This window comes from Diadema setosum, chromosome 7 (assembly GCF_964275005.1).
Source record: "Diadema setosum chromosome 7, eeDiaSeto1, whole genome shotgun sequence".
Lineage (NCBI taxonomy): Eukaryota > Metazoa > Echinodermata > Echinoidea > Diadematoida > Diadematidae > Diadema > Diadema setosum.
This window is the reverse complement of record NC_092691.1, coordinates 36,499,944-36,521,296: the sequence shown is the minus strand read 5'-3', so window position 1 is coordinate 36,521,296 and position 21,353 is coordinate 36,499,944. Positions and strand designations below refer to the sequence as shown.

The 21,353-nt window shown below is 38.1% G+C and overlaps 1 protein-coding gene across 1 annotated transcript in view; it reads left to right on the top strand.

The window, feature by feature from the left end:
* LOC140230764 (multiple C2 and transmembrane domain-containing protein 1-like) overlaps positions 1-21,353 on the top strand; it is a 101,493-nt gene that overhangs the window by 4,447 nt on the left and 75,693 nt on the right. Inside the window, exon 2 of the mRNA XM_072310902.1 lies at positions 12,582-13,162. Within this exon, the coding sequence (XP_072167003.1) occupies positions 12,599-13,162 (564 nt within the window). The 5' untranslated portion in view covers positions 12,582-12,598. The remainder of the gene's footprint in view (positions 1-12,581; positions 13,163-21,353) is intronic.

Genomic DNA, 21,353 nt, shown 5'->3' with positions numbered 1-21,353 from the left:
CACAATTAATGTTTCCAAACAACTTTCAGGGAGTTTTGGTCAGTTGATGAATGCAAAGCTGTTTTGATTTTGGGGTTAGGAACACATTTTTGAAACAACGGAAAAGTGCCATGCATAATATGTGACCGTGCACCTCAAAACGAACATAAAGTCGCACACATTGATTTTGCGTGAGGACTGAAAACAAGTGAAATAGGTCAACCTAGCCGAACTTGACTTTTTCATATTTTCTGAAAGAGCAGGTCTTCTTTTACATTATGCTAAAATTTGGTATCATAAAACGGGCAGGAAAGTGTGTTTTTTAGCAGTTTATCTCGAACATTTTTGATAGAATAGTGTGATTAGGTGTGCCTTCAGAATCCCTTTTTCATTTCTGAAAAACCTTGTCCACACTCTTCACTTTAAACTCTAATGACTTTTGAAAGGATAGTGCTACTGCTTTGAAAGTGGGCATTAATTATGGACAGAATGTGTTAATGAGGCATGCTTAATTTCAATTTAATCTGATAATCCCTTCATTGTTGTTACTCCAGTGGTTTACTTCCTGTGTTTTGTCCCATTCATCGCACAGCCAGCACGGTTTGGTAAAGATTAAGCGCTTGAATAGACACTGTACTTCAGAGCCTCTTTTCTCAGTTCACACTTTTTCTGAGGTTGTGCTTTCTTTCCAATATTTAGATAGGTTAGGAGAGTCCATTTGATTTGAGTTATACATCATTTTAAAGCTTAAAGTCTGCTCTTTCAGAATATGGTCTTAATTAAAAATTCATGTCTGGCGACTTTTTGTTTGTTTTGAGGTGCACTGTCACATATTATCATGTACTTGTCAGAAACATGTTTGTTTCTGTAGAGTTGATAAACACCAAGTTGTTTGGAAATGCCTTATTGTCTTGGACCTGCCCATGCCAATCACTGCTAAAACTACAGCTGTACACATCTCTGCTCTTCGGGTCAAGCTGTACAATGGAGCTGCGCAGTGACAAATTGACTCCTGACAGAGTTGAAAAAAACAACAAGCACCTTTTGATAGTGGGTATTGAAACATGTTTGAAACATATTGAAAATTGATAAATGCAATCAGTGATCAGTGTAATCTTTGCAGTGTGTTGATAAACCAAGATACCGGTACCAATAAAATTGTAGCTGAAATTACTATTTCTACAAATGCTGGTAGTACAGCAGTTCTATGATTTTTAATAATAATAATAGTCAGTTCTTAGAACACATAATACCATAAGATAGTCTCTATGCATGTACAAAATTAATGAAAACAAAATCTATCACATATTTCTCTATTCAAACATTTAATCAACAATTATCAAAAAGGTGAGTTTTTAACACAGATTTGAATTTATCAAAATTTGAAATGCATCTAACACTGAGAGGGAGATTATTCCATCATGAGGGTGCCATTTTTCCAAAAGCCCTATCACCAAATGTCTTAGATTTGACACTTATTTCAGAGAGGAGATTTATTTATTTTGAGCGCAGATTACGACCAGGATGATATGGCTTGATGAGTTCATTGAGATATGCAGCCCTGGGCATTTCCATGAAAACATTTGAATACAAGGGTCGAAATCTTAAACCTGATACGAGCTCATATGGGCAACCAATGAAGACTACGAAGAATGGGAGTTATATGATCAAATTTCCTTTTGTGTGTTACAAGCCTTGCTGCTGAATTTTGTATCTGTTGGAGCCCTTTCAGCTGAGAGTCTGGAACTCCAATGAGCAAACCATTAATTATCCAAATGACTAAAAATAAATGCATGAACCAGTTTTTCTGTAGTTGCTTTATCGAGAACTTGTCTCAATTTTCCAATCCTGTGTAGACCTATGGCTGTAGATTTGCATAGTACCTCTGCCAAGGGAGGAGGTTATGTTTTGTTACCGTTGGTTTGTGTGTTCGTTCGTTTGACCGTGTGCAAAATAACTCAAAAAGTAGTTAACGGATTGGGATGAAACTTGCAGGAAAGGTTGAGAATGACACAAGTAACAAACGATGAACTTTTTGTGGTGATGCGAGAATTTTTGGGGAATTTATGAAGGATTTTTGATATTTTGGCAGGTAGGGTCAATGAATTTGGGAGTTCAGGCTGCACGTATTTGAGGTTTGCATGCGCGCACTAGAGTGCGTGCTCTAGTTTCTGCTAGGACGAGGCGCGCCGTGCAGCTGAGGGTTTGTGACGTAACAAAGGCTTCTCTGTTGGGAAATCGTGCGACTTTCAGCACACGATGCTATAAGTACATATGGGTGGAAATCACTGATATCTCTATGGAAGAATAAGATCAGTGGTGGAAATGAGCTGCATGCTTGGCGGAGGTCTGCGCTCTCAGAGTGCTTTTCTAGTTAATGTGAGTTTTCATACTAAGAAAACTCATTAGAGCATCCTTTTCTAGTTAATGTGAGTTTTCATACTAAGAAAACTCATTAGAGCATCCCACTCTGTGCTAAAGTTTACTCTAGCAGATCACTTACCCGGTAACTCCCTGTCAAAACGGTGAGCAAGGTACAAGAATTTTAAAGCTCAACATGTTGTTTTCAGAATTGCTATCAGGGAATGATGCAAGGTGACAATAATGATAGCGCCTCCGGGAAGTGAGCATTATATCCTGTTAATTCTTGAACAACAAAAAAATATCTTCTTTACTAAATATTTAACGTTAGTTAGTGTTTGCTGCAAAAATAAGAAATATTGGGGGTACTGATTCAGTCAGAATAGTGCAAGTTTGCTGATTTTTTTTTAAAAATAATATTTTGTTACAAGGGGGGGGGGTTGTCACTTATGATTTTGCGTTGTGCATTTTTGCAAAATACACTGTATGAGCAGGGAGGTGGAAAGAGAGCAATATTGGTTTTTAAAGCCCGATTGTTGGAGGCTGTGAAATTACATTGCACATGAGCCTTTGCCGTGATTCACTCTCAAGTGGCAGCGATCACTCATGCAGTGATAATGACCTTCCGCTGGTAAGTAATCAGCCAACTTTCCATGGTAATTTCCTGTAATAGCTTCCTGCATATCTGCAGCGCAGAGTTATCCTTCTCTCCTACCCTCCCCCATCTCTCTGTCTGTCTGTCTGTCTGCTTTGAAGCCCAAACTGCACTTTCTACACCTACAAAAGTAAGAAATTTATGTGAAGTATAACTTCAGTTTTTATATTACAGTTATTCAGAATATCTGTATGGCCGCAGTCACACTGGCAAAGATCATGAAGTTTAAGTTTGCAGTCTTTAAGATGTCAAAGTTTTGCCAGTGTGACGGCAAACTTCCCACAAAATTTCTCGCAAAGCTTCTTGCAAAACTTCTTGCAAAACTTCCCACTCAAACTAGAGAAATTTCATGGATCCCCGCCGATCATCTCAATATTTCAATATAGGCACTATGAATGCTAGCAACTGGAACTTTGCAAAGCATGTCATGTGACCATCCACCACTTGTTTGCGGCATAGATCCACGGTTTTCTTGCGGGTGGTACCTCATTGGGATGCATCTGAGTGCATTATTGTGTCGCAATCATTAGCCGTCAGATGGTGCACTCTTTTATCATCTTCTTTGTTGCACACGCGCACCAGCAAGTCACCCACTCTTTGAGAACTTAAAGATCGAGAAGTTTGGCTGCCAGTGTGCATGGAAGACCAAAGGTCGTGAGGTCACGAAGACATCATGATCTTAAACTTTGCGATCTTTGCCAGTATGACAGTGGCCAATGAAGAAATTGAAGTAATCGTATAGAGTGTGAGATTTGCATGATCATTAATTTTCTATGAGTTTCTCACTCGAAGTACCCTCGTAATCTAGCAACTATGTGATGAAAAATAAAATCATTAATTTTTCCCTAACCTAGGTATGGTCTTATTTCTTATCATTGTGTTCATTTGATGTTACTCTCCAATAGTGACAATAGTAACATGGTCTGTAGTTACACTTTCCAGGTAAACTAAAAACTCCTAGTGGAGGTGCTTCATGCTAGTAGCAGAGAGTCTTGTCAACTGTCCTAATGCATTGCCTGTCAGGCTGCTAGGGTTTTTTCCTGTTGCTGTATCCTGTTCTTTCTTGTCCCAGACCTCACATGTGTCAACCAGGTGCGATCACAAAGACCAGCATTGTAAATTCCTTGACCTGCATTGTTGATTGCCTATCAGATGTGCATATTGCACACAGGCATGTAATAATGTGTGCTTCAAATTTCTACACTACATGTATGATGTGCCATCAGAAGTTAATACAAACATACTAGTATGCTGGAGTTTTTATCAGGTGAAGGTGATTTTTATTGTCTGTGAGAGAGTACAGACAGTTTTCCATCTGTATTCATACCCATCTTGTCGGGCCTCTGAAAAGACAATTACATGTAGTCTTGCATTGCAATAGTCTTGTAATGCCCTCCCACTTTCATCAAGCTTTCAAGAGTGAAAGTGTTCTTCATTTAAAGGTAAGGGTTAAAATAGATTAGAATGGGCATTTAAAAGGAATCACAAGCAAGATTTTATTTGTTCTCTGTTTAATCTGTTGAAGACTATAGTCCCAAGTATGCTCAGGCAGGTGTCTATGGAAAATGCGTGTTACAGGAAAATCAGCTCATCCTCAACGGGTAAATGATTGCAGTAAGATATATTGCAGCTTCTTGCCTCCTCAGAGAACAGTGTTATGCTTCATGGATGATAAACTCTGACTGGGTTCTATTTGATGTGATTTCTTCAGTTCAACCATTCGCACATCAGATGGTCTGTTTATTGCTAAATACTGTACCTCTGATGAACATAGATGATCAAATCCTTGTAATCCCTCACTTGTTTCCATCATTGGACTGAGCCACATTTTTGCACAGATGAGCTGGCTTACTTACAATTAAAGGAAACTAAAGCCCAAATATGAATTTGAATTAAGGGAAAGCAGCAATATTAGTAGAACACATCAGTCAAAGTTTGAAGAAAATTAGACAATCCATTCAAAAGTTAAGCATTTTTTATGTTTCAGTGCTATCTTTGCTGGATAAAGAGATTCACTTCATGATGTCATTATGGACAATAATACAAACCAAATTCAACATATTTTCACTTTTCAAGCATAGTGAAAGAGCTCTTTGCCTTTCATGTATGTCTTTCAGTAAGCAGGGGGATTGATATTATCCATATTGACACGTTTTATGCCAAGAACAACTTGATGGAATATGTACTTAACTTTTCATGAAAAATTGAATTTTGTGGAATTTTCCTTATATTTTCTTTATGTTGAGCGATGAACATTATATATTTCCCATGGCACGCTGCTTATCAAACTCTTTTCAGAATATATGTGCTTGTGCCTAGCAGTGGATACTGTAATGCCAACACAATATAATCTAAGTGCTATACATGCAGATGTACTGGAATAATAAGAGAGGGGCAAACATTTCCCCATTGCATGCTGCAAATTCAATTGTGTCACTTCTAAAAATAGCTCCCCTCCATGCCCAATGGTTGTCCTCCCAGGCAGCATCATTTCCTCGTGGTATTCCATCATTCATTTCAGATCAAATCCGTTTGCTTCTGGACAGTATAGGACTAGGAGGTGAAAGGTGGAAGACATCCTGCTTCCACGGTAACGCAGTGACTCAGTAGAGGACTGGGAGTGCTAACAGTGAGTGGAGGCTGGCAGTCAGCCAGGGTCAGATAATGTTTGGACAGACAGGCTTTGTGAAATGTCCGTCTAACATGAGTAGGATTACTCCCTGAAGCCTTGTGTGAGCGTGATTACTATTGTTGTTTCAGCTTTATGCAATACCAAGGTGAAAGGGAGAATTACAGCTATCAACAGGCTGGCTTTTTGCATGATGATGGCTTTTTTGCGATGATGATGATGACTTTCTTGCGACAGTGATGACATTTGAACCAATGCCCTGCCTGCTTTGTTTGGCATGTAGATAGTTGCTCAGTGTTTATCACAGTAGGGACCTCTTTCAATGTCTGAAGTCAAAGCATGGCATTGCCTGTGGGTAAGAAATCATTTTTATCAGTCAGCCTGGTCAATTGCATTTCTACACACCACCACCCACAGAGACAAGGCATGAATAGACTTCAAGGTAAGATCAACCCCATACAGTACTGGCCTATATCCTCCAAGTCTGCACAGAGCACTATTAATGTACAGTAGTACATGTGTACTTCATGTTTATCACTCTTGCCTGGCTAATGGAAGACAAGGTCAGAGTTTATCATCAGGCACATTCCTGTTGGGAAATATTGTGACATTAAAGGTACTTATGTTAAATACCCTTTCCATTTACACTGCAAGTTGGGAAAAAAAGGGGGGGGGGGCATAGTTAAAGGAAATCGCAGGTCTCTGTCATTGCGAGGGTTTGGCAGCATGCTGCATTTGCGCAATTTTTGGCATGTAGAATAACAATATAGCCTTGGTGGCTAGCTGCACATTCAGTGCAGTATGCAAGAAGGATTATAGACATCCAGTGGAAATTCATTTGACAAAATCATCAAATTTCTGTGGCAGTTTCATTTTTCAGGCATTTTTTTTCTTTTGCGAAACACAGTTGGGCTGCAAATTTAACAACATGCGAAAATATCACAAATAGACAGGCATTAGTGCACTTATGATAGCCTCGAAGTCAAAATTGCAAAAAAAACAACATCTTGCAAAAATGCCTTTGACCTCTTCATTCCCAAAAATATCTGTATGCAAAAGCAACAGCTTTTACAGTATGGTGCAGTGTCCAATACATCGATCGACGCCCTAATGCTTTCATATCAATAATATAAAATAGAAACTTAAAATATCACACAATGTGCTTGAAATTTTACTCACATGTGAAGAAAATACTCCAAATTCACGAGTGCATTTTGAAAATAGAATTTGAGCTATGCACTCTAAGATAACTGCTTTGAATGTGTGGGGTGTTATTTTGGCGCACTCAGTTGCGCAGTAATTTTGAAATCGACACCCTTACTTTTTACCGACAATACTGTGAAGTGCACGTAATGCTTTTCCAACACATATATTTGTAATCTACAGTATCATTGTTTTGCTGTTGGTCTTGTTTATTATCTGGTTTTTCAGTAATATTTAGACATTTTCAAATCCCCAGTGAAGAATTGAAAACCACTGCAAGTAGTCTTGTGTGTATGTTCGTTCTTTACGCATGTTGCTATAAATAGAGGGATGTCGGTTTCAATGTACAGTGTCAATGCGTTGGACACCTACACTTGTACCATGCGTGTAGTATCGTCCCTAGGGTGACAAGACCTTATTTCTCAATTGGCATATTTTCAAAAACTGCCTTTCATACTTGTACTTTTGAATTCCCAATGCAGATTTGAGTTTCAAAACATTGAAACCGGTAATGTAATGCAAACAGTGTTCCTACATTATTTGATGTCAATATTGATGTTTTTTGTTCACCTGAAAATTAATGATTTTTGATATACGAGACCTTGTCATCCCTGGGCAGATGTGTACTAACCCTGTTTGTTGGGTGATTTCGAGAACCATTTCTTTTGGCGATTTGAGGAGCGCAGGTTTTCTGCAAAAGTGGTTGAAAGGTGACAGAAAGCTCTGTCCCCCCAAAACACGATGTGGAGGTCAGTCCGTAGACTGTTTCGTTCCGTAATTTTTTTGAATCGTCATTGGAAAATACCTTACGACTGTCATTTGAAATATGATTGGAATTCCGATTAAATTCACCATCCGCGATTCCAGCGTGCATGCACATGGCAAAAATGCGTAATTTGAATTGTGGTTCTAGTGATGCGTCATTACAATAATATTTGAAATTGGGCATTCCTGGTATGTGTGAAAGCATTCTACATGTAAAAGTGTATTTGATGTGTCTGATCATGACATAAGAGATAGTTATGTAAGTAAGAAAGAATTACATGCCAAATATTATCTTAAAGAAAGTGCCTTGGCAATTGGAATGAAGGAAATACCGTTGATGCAAGTTTTTGCTGCTTAGAACAGACAGCTTGAGAAGGAACAAAACATTGTACTCTCAAAGAATTGGTAGAACCTATCACATTTTCTGTGTATTCCTAGGCAATGGGTTATTGTAGTGTGTAATCATCCCTTTCTTTGCTGTTCAGCATTAAAGGTCTTGTTTACCTTTGGGAGCAGTGATTTAAAAGATGTTCAAGATATCACATTTGATGCGTGTGTGTAGATCAGTTGTATCACAAAACACCCTACTATGGAAAATGTTCGCAAGAAAGCCTAAAATATAAGGAGATACATGTATCTTTATTTTTCTCAAATCATAACTGTAGACGGTTTAGTCTGGAAACATTGTTATTATAACTATTGTTCACATTTTGTATACTTAACAATACTTTAATAACATTGATCTAAATACTGATTAAAATATTTACATTGGTTGTTTCTATCCCTAACTCACATTTTAGACCTACACACAAAGCACTAAAGCTGGGTTTTCTTTTCATCTGCAAATGGGAAATTATGCCTTTAGATATATTCCCTCATCCATTTGAGACCATAATAGTATCACATCAATTAACATGCAAGCAAGGATTTGATATACGACATGTGTATGTGCCATCAGGGAGTGATGTTATCGGTTGTATGATTCCTACATGATTGGTGTTCAGAGAGCAGTTTTCCCATTACTTGTGATACTATAAAGTACTTCTCTTATGAATTTACACAAAATTGAATGGTAGGAGGTAAATAAAAGATGGAAACAAGTAACATGTATTATCCATGTAAAGAAAGGAATTAACAAATTTGTAAATTGAAAAACAAAATTATAAACAGACAAATAAATGATTAAACAATTTTTGATGAATTCCCCTGTGTATGCAGCAATGGTAATTTCATTATTCTGTAATGTATGAACATCTTGATGAAAGACAGGTGCTTTTCACTGTTCATCTCATTGATATGCAAGAGCTCCTACAGCATACAATGTCTGTTGTAATTTATTCACATTTTACATAGGCTCAGCAAGTTATCGGAGTAGGGATGGGAAGAGTATACTGTTAAGATTTGTCCAAAAGATTTCAACCCAATGCTAAAAAGAGTAACCTTCCTTTGAGAGTTTGATCAGAAGAAGAGCTGCAGTCTAAAAGAAGTCAAAATATCGCAAGACTCTCAAAAGTGATAAAACCACCCCCCCCATTCAAAAATTTTACACTTTATATTTCATGATACAAATAAGATGTTATTTAGAAAAATCTTCCAATGTTTTCATTAAAGCTTAGAATATTTTGTGATCAAACTTTGATTTGCATCCCTAGGTCTATCCTTAATGGAGTACATATTATATGTGTGTTACTTCCGTAAATTTTATGTGCGCAGATTTTTTATGTAGTATATTACCTGAACTGAGCAAAGGTTTGCACAAGAACTTGTAGCCTGACAGAATACAGCTGTAAGCAGGGAAACAAAGGATATGCATGGTGAATCAACTTATTTATGCATTGCTCAGTGAATTAAAAGAGAGAAATGCCCCAAACATTACCTCTTGCGATAATTTGTCACGAACTGTACTCTAATCGTAATGTAATTGAATTTTATGACATATCCAGTCCTGAATGAAAATTCAGTTTCATTGACAACAGTACAATGGAGAGAAGTGATGATTTAATTTGAAATGGAGTGGACAGGAGATAATTGAATTCTCTGTTACACCTTGTGTTCTGTGTGGCAGCCATTCTAATTTGATAATAAAGTAAAGTGCTTTATGAGGAACTTTGCCTGTTTCGTTGTAATTCATTCATTCCGATATGGCAGCTCTCAGTTACCAGTAATCCATTCTCACTAGGCCTACATGCATTATAAAACTTGCTGTGAAAACCACATTTTGACTCAAGTGCTAATCTGTGTAGTATATCAATTTCGTGATACAATGTAATGATATTTTCTTTTGCCTTCAGACAACATCAAAAGAGCTGTTTCTCCCTCTTTTTTTTTCAGAATCATACTACAAGTTGTATAGAGTAATTTGGGGCCTGTTACCAAGCACTGGATGTAGTTGCTGTTACCATGCTACCATGATAAACTGGGTTCAGTGTGCACATATATACAGTGTATGTGACCGTGCATCACAAAGCAACAAAAAGTCGCACCCCTTGATTTTACGTGAGGACTCAAAACAGGTGAAACGGGTCAACTAATTCAATCTTGAGTTTTTTTCATATTTTCTGAAAGAGCTATGTTTCTTCTACATGATTCTTTAGTTTGGGATCATAGCACGAATTTGGAAAATGTGTTTTCAGCAGTTTTTCTACAACCCCTTTTTGGAGGAGAGTAGAATGATCAGGTATATCTTGAGGCCCCTTTTCATTCCCTGAAATCCTTTGTACTCTCTTCACTTTCAAGTCTAATAACTTTTTAAAGGACAAAGCTACTGCTTTGAAATTTGGCATTAATCATGGACAGAATGTGTTGATAGAACATTGCTCAATTTCAGCTTAATCTGATAATCCCTTCATTGTTGTTGCTCCGGTGGTTCACATCCTGTGTTATGTCCCTTTCATCGCACAGCTAGCACGGCTTGAATAAAACATTTAGACCCTGTACTTCAAAGCCTCTTTTCTCAGTTCACACTTTTCCAGAGTGTGTGTGTATGTGTGTGTGTGTGTGTGTGTGTTTCCCCCCCCCCCCCAGTATTTAAGTAGGTTTATAGGGGAGTCCATTTGAATTGAGTAATACAGTCAAACCTGCCTTAGCGGCCACCTGTCTATAGCGGCAACTGAAAAATCCCCCCGAGAGAAAAACCCTGTTAAAGACCCTGTGTATAGCGGCCACCTGTCTAACGCGGCCAGCGGCCACAAATTTTGTTTCCCGCGAGACCAGGAGACCTCGTAGTGTGAAAGACATGGCGGGAGTTTACTCACATAAAATGCTGCATGACTTTTCAGAAAATTTACCCCTGAACCGTCCCTGGTAAACTCCCAAGTGCCCCCGGGAACTCTTGAGGCATGGCGGGTAAACTCTTGGGTGAAAAGCAGAGGCCAGTGTGCCAACAATGTTATGCAAGCTGTTTCACGCATATGCAAATCTTGTACTACCACTGCAGAAGAGCGAACAAGAGATAGAATTTACCTGTAAACTGACAGCTGATCTCCTAGTTCGATATTTTTTTTTGTGTGTGTGTGTGTTGCTATATTCCATGTTTGGTTTCTGTTGAATCTCATGGGTGATACCCTGACAGCAGCAAAGTGTTCATGAAAGTCTAGTTTGTTTGGCAGTATCAATAGAAAAGGTTTGTTCATGCATTCAACTGTGTGCAAAGCAATAAAAATGGATGCTTCACCAAGTGTAAATGAATGGGGCAGTCCAGTCACGTGGTCTACGCATGTCATTTTCATTTTGTCCATTTGAACATTAATTCCATTAATGGTTATGTTGGGCAAGGTTATGCATTGCATCACTTTGACAAAGAGTAAAGTGCACATATAACCAATGAGACAGAAGGAAGGTCATTTGTCCTAATGTGCACATGAGCAAATTACAGACTGGCTTATTGCCACTGCTGCCATCTGATTAAAAATGGGGACCATAGGATTGAGAGTTGCTCCTCAGTAGCTTCTCGCTTCGGCGATAGTGATGGGGAGAGAATGATAATGGCGATAGTGATGACTGTAAAGATGATCATGTTTCCGTGATAATGGACGAAAACTAGAGACTAAAAAGAAAAATGTTTGTAATTTAATATGCATAGTGGTAGTGGCATACAGTACATTAAAATTTGAAGTACACGTATTCCAAAATCTATGCTGCAAGGTAAAATTTGCGATCAGGTACAATATGCATGACTGCATCATTGACATGTCTTGTCATTTGCAATTGACATTGCCATTGTGAGTAATTAGCAAAGTGTACCATACATGCGATGAATTGGTAACAGTCAACCAATAGGGTAATGGTTTTGCGTTGTTCCCGGTAGAAGGTTGTGTTCTCGCCTGTGCCTCAACATTTGAGGACCTAATTACCCTAAAAGTCTGTCTGGTTGGTTTACGGAGCTGCCTCTGTTTGACTTGATGCCTCACTGACCATCCCGGTTGATGCACGGATATTGCCTCTTCTATATTGGTGTTGGAATTTGCTGGACACAGACGCATGCACACACGATGACTTGTTGTGAGTTTGATGCATTTTCTCATGCTGCACCTTCCTACTGGAGGACTTTCCTACTGCAGGCGCTATACAAGGCACATGAGTGACATTCGATAGCAATGTAGTCATTAATCCTACAAAGATTAGACGAGTGTATCCCGCAAATTTAACTTGGACCTATGAGTTGTTTTAGTGTATACGGCATATCTTCCTTCAGCAATTATGAGAATGATCGGCATGAATATACTCTTGATGGCACCTCCTTGTGAAAAGATGTTTTATGGCTGACCTGGAGATATTACAGGAGTCTTGGAATTCTTCAAATATATGCTGATGTCATGTGCAAAATCACTGGTCTCATCTTGGCATAATGGCCAAGCAAATCAATTTGTGGATTAAATTTGCAGTACATGTTAAAAGCCTGTATATACATTGAAAGATTGTGTAAAGTTTATGTTTTATTCAGTATGTTTTAATGAACGTAGTCTTGTTTGATTTCTTCTACACACCCAGGTGTATCTCATTTATCAATGGACAGCGACTCGGATGAACATGATGGCGAATATGATACGGACCCACCAAGAGGCACGGTGGAAGGTGAAGGAATTCTCATTCCCACGCCGGCCACTGTCCCGAAAAAGAAGCGGCACGGGCTGTGGAAGCGCTTCAAGCACAAAACGAAACCCATGCGTAAGATCAGTTCGCAGGTCAAGGAGCGCATGCACCACAAGTCTGCGCATCACTTTGACGAGGACTCCCACGGCCCGCAGTCGCGACTCTTCCCGTCGGGATCGGACACTTACCTCACCAAATCAGACAACTACCACTCGCTTCCGCGGTCTCACCGCTTCAGCGCCTCGCAGATAGATCGCAGACGGCTGCATGTGGAAGTGGATGGCAGACAGCAGTACTCTAGTGATTCTGACAGTAACGCTCTAATAAACAATGGCGTAAAAGTCGTCAGTCGCAGAAGAGCAAGCTCATCCTCTTCCGCACATAGAACTTCACCTTTCAGTGAAAATAAAGACTACAGACTCTCAAAGAGTTTACAGCAAGCAAGCTTAGAAATTGATGTGCCTCCTCTTGCAGCTTCAGTGAGTACTTCTCTCTTTATTGAAACATTCTTTCTTTCCTTTTTTAAAAAATCAAAATTCTCTTTATTTCACCAAGTCTATATTCAAGAAAGAAGATGGAGTCTTTTTTGTAGTTGTCATAATACACTTTCAAATCCTGGAGATCAATTCTTTGGAGCTGCCATGAAGTGAATTTGGGAAATGGTCTGGTCTAGTGGAAAGAAAAGCTTTTCTTACTGTTATTAAAGATCGACATGCTTGCTGTGGAATATACAATGTATGCCACTGGGGCTAATACTACTGTAAAATGAGGAATGTTTGTGTGCATTTTATTTTTGCGAATTTTGTGAGAGCCAAGAATCGCAAAATTAAAATGTACATGAAAGTTCTTGTCTACACTATACACATTGAATGTTAGAGGCAACTCGTAAAAAATTCATGCCGCAAAAAAGGCCGTCAGCTCCAATTCGTGAAAATTTCATGCCACGAAAATATGGTGTTTTACAGTATTCTACAATGCAGTAGCCATCAGTGACAGGTTTTGTTGACATTCTTCTGCTGATTGTCTAAGGGTGCGTTCGAGCGCTCTCCTAAAGCGAACTGTACCGTACCGTACCCGCGCCAGAGGAGCATTCGAACGCTCCTAAAGTGTACCGTACCGTACTGTACCGAGCCAAAAGTGGACCACTTCCCGATGTGCTCCAAAAGCGTACCAAAGCGTACCAAAAGTTCGTTGTAAAGCATGCGCGTATCATGCGCATACGTCACAATGCAAAAACATCATTCTCTTTGTTCTGGACAGCTGTAAGTAGTTCAAGCGCCAGGGGTGAATGACATTCTTGCTACAAACAAGCGTGACCTTTCTAAAAATAACTCGTGAGTACGCTTTCTCCACAGAGCGCTCGAACGCTCCAAAATTGGCATGGTACGGTACGGTACGCTTTAGTTCAGTTCGCTTTGGTTCGCTTTAGAGCGCTCGAACGCACCCTACCATCCAGGGCATTCTAAAATTTTGGAAAAGATTCCTGATAGCATGGGTCATCATATTTTTGAGGATGTGGTGTTACCCCTATCCTCACTGATGCAAAAGCAGTTTGGGATCATGCTCCATTTCCCGTACATTCACTAAACTGCTATAGAGCCCAGTCATTTCCTAGTGAATGAGCGTGACTAATTTAACATTTGCCATCTAAGTCAATATGAGTGTGTCACGCCTGTACCCTGCATGGTAAACAGAGGTAGAGCCCAAACTGTTGAATTGGGTTGTTTACAGATCTCTGTTGATTGATACACAGTCAGAATGTAGTTTTATACAACGGTACAAGCAGGTGATGGAAGTTTGTCAGGCAGGTGCTGTGTGGGTTGTTACAACATGGCTTTCTGCTGACTTAAATTGCAATTAACCTGTTGAAGATGAGTCCTGAGTATACTTGTGCAGGTGTCTGATAGGAAATGCATGTTATAGCAAAATCAGTCCGTCCTCAACGGGTTAAGGTTTGTGATGAGAAACAAAGGCCCGTACATGAAATCATAGTCTTGAATTAATTTATGTGTGCAGTCATTGTGCTAGAAATGCACTGTGGATTTAAAGTGCAATGTCAGATTGAGTATTATTAAAATGATAATTTTGAGAATTTCCCGCTTGAGAAGCTTTGGAATTTGAAGGCATCACCTTTATCCAAGTATGGCTCTTCTCATCCACTTTCTTGAAATCCCTATTTCAATTTTGAAGATGTTCTTGTAGTGTTGTAGGTTATGTCCTGCTACAAGGTGTAGTGAGTCAACTAAACTTTGACCTTATTGTACCTCAGGAGCAATGTTTTAAGTTCTGTTTGGGGCTACGATGTGACCCTTCAGTCCTGTTGTTAGAGTGTTCAAGAAAATTATTCTCTACAAATTGAATTGTCTTTGTTTTTATAGACGAACATCTTGTACCAAGCCTCAGTCTGAAGGCAACTGATCACTGCTCTTTGTAATTCACAATTTGTAGATACTTTTTTTTTTGGGGGGGGGGGGGCTCTGGAACAACCTTAATGTAAGCTTTGTCTGGGATTTCTGCCCCACTAATTGTCATGCTCCAAGTCCTGGCAGTATACAATTTGTACTTCTCTGTTGTATGTTTTTAACACAAAAGCCTTTCGTGTGGTGTAATGTTATGCTGACAAAGATCATGAAGAGTGATGTTCTTGCATGGTGTTTGATCTTTGTGAATGACAACATGAAATTAGGTCTTAAAAAACATATTGGAGGTAGTGGAAATCAAAGACCAAACAGACAAACACAAGAGGAAGGGGAAATCACAGATCAAACAAGGTAACTAATGGCATCTGCTAACAGCTGAAATTACAGTAGGCAGTGAAGATTGCTGAGTAGTGCGATACTGCAGTGAAGCGCATGATACCAAGAAAACAAACAAATCCCAAGGGATATATTGTACATTTTGAAATACCCTGTCTGTCTCCAACTTCTAGAGTCAGCAAAGGTCATAGGTTGTTTTCAAACGCATTGAGAGTGCATAATGCAAATCATGATTCTCATGATGCATCACTAGAATCATATAATATACAATGTAAAGTCAAATGACACACTTTGGCTGTGTGTATCATGCAAACTGGAAATTGCGGTGTGTGATTTGAATCATGATTGAAATTGTTATTCTAATGACCATCTGGAGGTGTTTTCTTGTGACAATTCTGATCTCCAGAACTGATCGAATGAAACAGTCACATGTACAGATAGACCTGCAAATTGTGTTATAGGGGGTGTACAATGTAGCTTACGGTGACCCTTCAACCGCAGCGGCAGAAATACAGCACTTCTTACCACTTGAGAGTTATTGATGAAGACTTTTAAAGAAGCCCTCCTGTCCTCACTCTAAAATTCAAAACTGCAGAATCTACAAAGCCTTCCTCGGAAGTGTGTACAGACAATAATTCTCACAAATCTTTGCACAAGATAAAGTGAAGGATATGGAGGGGGGGGGGGGGGGAGATGCTTTAATTGAAAAGGTAAAAGTACCGAATGAGTTTGTAGTTTTTAAACACATTCCAATCAATTGTCAACTATTGTAATCATAATCACACATTTGCCGACATGATTTGGCCATTCCCATACATACAGCTGATATTATATTTTTTTTTTCTCCTAAAATTTGCAGCAGGCGCTGTTGCAATTCATGCAGTTCTTTTATTTACTTTGTATGTATGTTTATAGTTGGGCAAGTCCAAGATAAGGTCCCCTCAGAAGGCAAAATTTCATCTTTGCTCAGTATTGACATGTTTGGTATCATTTTGAAGCTTATGAGTTGAAGTTTTGATTTCCATGGAGGAAAAAATGATATTACGTAAATTTATGCAAATTTCAAGGGCTTCATTGGCATAAATGTGAAGTACAGCGTTACGTATGGGACATTTATAAAAATTCATATTTATTCAAAGGAAAGCAAATGATATTTGATTAATATGTGGACATAAGAAGTTCATCAAATAGTTTAACTTGGTATGAAAATTTAGGGATTATGCAAATGATTATGCAAATTAGCTTGTGTCTTATCATGAAATGTCCCATACGTAACAAATTGAGGTCATTTTTTTAGGTTTTCTCTGAAATTTCTAAGGTTATTTGAATGCCCTTTTGGAAAGTTCTGATTTATTGTTTAGAGAAGTTAAATACAATAGAAAAAAGAAAAAACAGTAAAAGAAATATGTTTTATCAGGCAATTAAATAATGTTGCGTATGGGACAAATGTGTTACGTATGGGACATCCTCATACATATTGCATGTGAATGCATGTAGCTAGCTGGGAGGGTCTCTCCTAGCCTTTTGTCAAGGCCCTCTCGCTGTATGGTGAAGAGAGCCCAGCTGAGTGGGGTTGCGCGAGGGCCTTTTGAGATCTGCTTCGCATCCTTTTGTTAGCCCTTTGAATTACCGACTTTTGCTCCCCGATTTCGGGAGCAAAAGTCGGGGTCCAATCAGCGTGTCTGTCTGCTCGAACCCGATTTGAATAGAGCGAATGCACGCCGCTGCCGCAGACCTCACAGAACTCTACACACTCTCACAGAACTCTACACACAGAGTGTGTAGAGTTCCGTGGCAGACCTCCTCGGGTGGTCAGTGATGCATGCGAACAGGCATGACCACCAAGGCTGAGGATGCGGGGAGCGCGCCATTCCATTGGTTGACCGGAAGCCATTAAAATGAGTATTCAGAAGGGTTCACGTGTCATGAATAATAATGTGTGCAGCAGATCTCAAAAGGCCCTCGCGCTGGCGCGCTCGGCTGGGCTCGCTTCGCTCGCCCATTACAGCGAGAGGGCCTTGACAAAAGGCTAGGTCTCTCCGTACACAAATGGTCAATCATCCTGAAGAAAGCATCCCAACTTTGCAGCTACTTTTGAGTTATAGACACTTGAAACAATACATGTATTTGACTGAATAATTTTCAGAAAGGGGGAGGGGGAGATGGCAAAATACACAATGAAAATCAGCATTAAAGGGATGGTATAGTTTTTGTAGAAATGGGGATTCAGTTTTCAACAGTTTACGAGATGATTGGAAACCAATTATATGAATTATTAAAGAGCATTAGAATTCTAAGACTAGAGGAATTCAAAGTTTATTTGATGGAGATCCAATTTGAAATGGCTGAGATATTAACAAAAACAAAAAACAAATAAAAAGTAAAATGAAGTGGTCCTAATAAAAATGTGATCCACCTCTTGTTAGGACACCACGTTTCTGGATATCTCAGCCATTTCAAAACGGATTTTTGTCCTGTTAACTTTGAATTCCTCTTAGAATTGTATGCTATTTAAATATTTCATAAAAGAAGTGCTAATTATCTTGTAAAAGTTGAAATCAGAATTCCCATCTGAACCAGAACTGTACAGTCCCTTTAAGTAGAGACCTCTGATTTTAAGGGTACTGAAACCAAATACACAAGCATATTGAAAAATTGCAGTTCAACTACAAGTATATTGGGTACTGTTCACCACACAATGCAGAGCTCTAGCTACATTGTAGCTGCATTGTATAACACATGTATGTGATGATAATGAAGATGTTACATCAAATTACTGTTTTTTGTATCATTTTTTTTTATTGCAAGTTATAAACAAATTGTCCTTAGTTTTTAGTAGTAACCATGACAAAAATCATGGGTATACAATGTACATATCGAGGTGTGACTCGAATCAATGACCTGATTGCTACACAGACATCATATATCCACTCGATTACTGGGGTTCCACGCAGCAGGTATTGCATATTTATTAAATTCAATATTTCTTGTGTCCAGTTGTTTTTATTGAAACTGAATGGCAAACTGTCCTTCATCAATGGAAGTAAACACTAAACTATTCGATTTTTTAGTAGTAACTATCCTGATAAAAATACGGGGCATACATACTCAGGTTGGTCATAAAAATGTAGAATATGATTAAAGATTATGATGGTAAATATTTAGGGCATATTGTTCCTTTGACAATCTGGATCAGTATTTGAGTAATTTCAACTGATTCTACCTCAGTAATAATGCAAAAATTTGTTTATGGGTATTGTACAAAATTAATTTGCAAAATACCCATAAACATGGTTCTCCACACACTAAACGAATGGGGGACAAGGGGCATGCACCCTCAGGTTGGTCATAAAAATATGAAATTATGATTGAATATGATTATGATGGTAAATATTTGGGGAATATTGTTTCTTTGACAATCTGGATCAGTATTGAGTAGTTTCAACTGATTTTACTTCAATAATTATGCAAAATACCCATAAACATGGTTCTCCACACACTAAACGAATGGGGGACAAAGTGTCCCATACGTAACTGTCCCATACGTAACACATCATGTCTGTCTTTAATTCGAACCTGTAATTACAGATTTTTGCCTCATGACATGAAACTTACCTAGTGAGTGTTGTGACTTTCATCACAGTGAGTTACAAGTTGTAGAATGAAATACTTTCAGAGAGTTTTGAGGTTGAAAAAAATGTTCAAAAAAACAAAATTTTTCTGGTCCCATACGTAACGGCACATATTTTCTCTTCTAGAATATAATTGTGAAGGTCATTTTTCTCCATCTTTTACATGATTATACTTCTCCTTGATATAAATCACCATGATAAAGTTCAATATGATCAAAGCCCATTAACACCATTTTTCAGGTCATAAAAGTCTCTGAATGTCCCATACGTAACATGCGCGTTATCTTGGACTTGCCCAGTTCTGTAATTTTTTTTTTTTTAAGAAAATCCTAATTGCAATTGAGTAATTGTAGATTACTCTCATTATGAAGTGTAAGGTTTAATTGACAATTCTGATGAGTTGCCTTTAGAAGTCCTCAGAAGTCCTCATTCATGTGTCTGTTACTATATATTGCAGAAAATGTTCCTAATCTGTTTACGTTGAAACAAAGTTAATATGCAACTATCTGTCATTTGAATTCTGTTTAACAGGTTGGGCTACTTGGCTGACTTCAACAACTTTAAGAATTAAAACATTGATTGACATTTTCCCAGAGTTTCAAGTTTGAGAATTTTGCTCTTTTGTACAGAAACCCACATTAATTAGAAGAACAAGTTGTGACAATTAGAGTGATCAGCATTCATCATATCAAGTTGTTTTCTATAAATTTAGTGATGAGGACTTCAAATAGAAACTAGATGAAAGAGCATTGGCCTTCCAACAACGAAATCATTCAGATTTATTTCTTGAACACAAAACACAGAACCAGACATAAGCACATAATGGGAATACATGTTTTCTTTCTGAGAAAGAACAATGGAGACTACGAATGTGCTTACATGAAAGTACAAACTTAGTTTCCTAAAAAAAAAAAAAAAAAATCCAGTATTACACACAACCCTTCCCCCCCCCCCCCACAAAAAGAGAAAAAAGAAAATGTGTTGTAAATTAAACTCTTGGAACATTACAACTCTACAATGCACAGAAAAGTCATCCACATTTAAAGTCTGCACATTGATCATGTAAACATCTCAAAGAAATTGTTAGATATTCCCTATTGCATTGAATAATGTATGATGAGGGTTTTCAAATCTGAATTGACATAAGATTTACTTTCAGTTTGAAATGAATAGGAATTATTGGAGAAAAATGCCTTTTTTTCTGTCAAATTATTCCCTATTTCAGGTCAGTGATGCAAATCAATCTCAAAATAGATGCAAATCAATCTCAAAATAAATGCATTGAATTTAACTGAAAAAAGAGATATTTTTAGACTGTAATGTCCACAGATACTAGTACTACTTGTACCTTCTAGTATGCATACTGATACCATTCCCATGCATTGTTGGGCCTACAGTGTTCATTACGTGTGATGAGTATCTACCAGGTTTTAATGTATTGATTTGTTGTTAAAGGACGGGATGATATTGGACAGGTGATTGAGCTGTATGGCAACGTGAGAACCGGCATTCGTGATGTGTTCATGTGTTGAGCAATCAATGACCTTACAGTTTAATGATTGTATTTCATCCACACGTGTGAATTTTTCACATATCGATTGCAGTAGCCTACACATGTACACTGGTTTCACAGATGAGTGTATGATGTGATGTTCAGTGCTGGGTGTCAATATATGACAATCAATCAATTAATAGGAGACTACTGTCTACAGTATTTCATTCTTTCCTCTTTTTACTGGTACTAATGGCATAGCAGTGTTTCTGTTTTTAAGATATTTCATATCTTTGATACTTAATATTGTAGATCTTTAATAGTTACTTAGATTAGATGTGGCACATGTATAAAGTGTATGATCAAACCAGCGGAATTTTTTTAGAATTTTTCAGTATTTAAAGCATACCATAGGATCAAATGAGCATATGGGGTACAAGGTCATAGGGTAGTGTATGAATTACAGTTCAAATACAACACTGTACCAAGAAAATTCGCATATATAATGTGGTACATGAATGACATCCTAACTTGATTTGAAATAGACAAGACCATGTTGTGAAGGTTTAAAGTGAATTATCACAGCAAATTCTACAATATGATATGAAGATCATGTATTGATTATCAGTATAAGTAAAACAGATGAACATTTACCAATTATTTGGTTTCGGGGTCGCTGTTCCAAGCTGTGAGATCAAAATTTACATAAAGTACTGTATACGCCATATATTTCACGAGTCTAAATTTTCGCGAATCGGGAATTATCGACGATTTCGCGAGTGGTTAAATT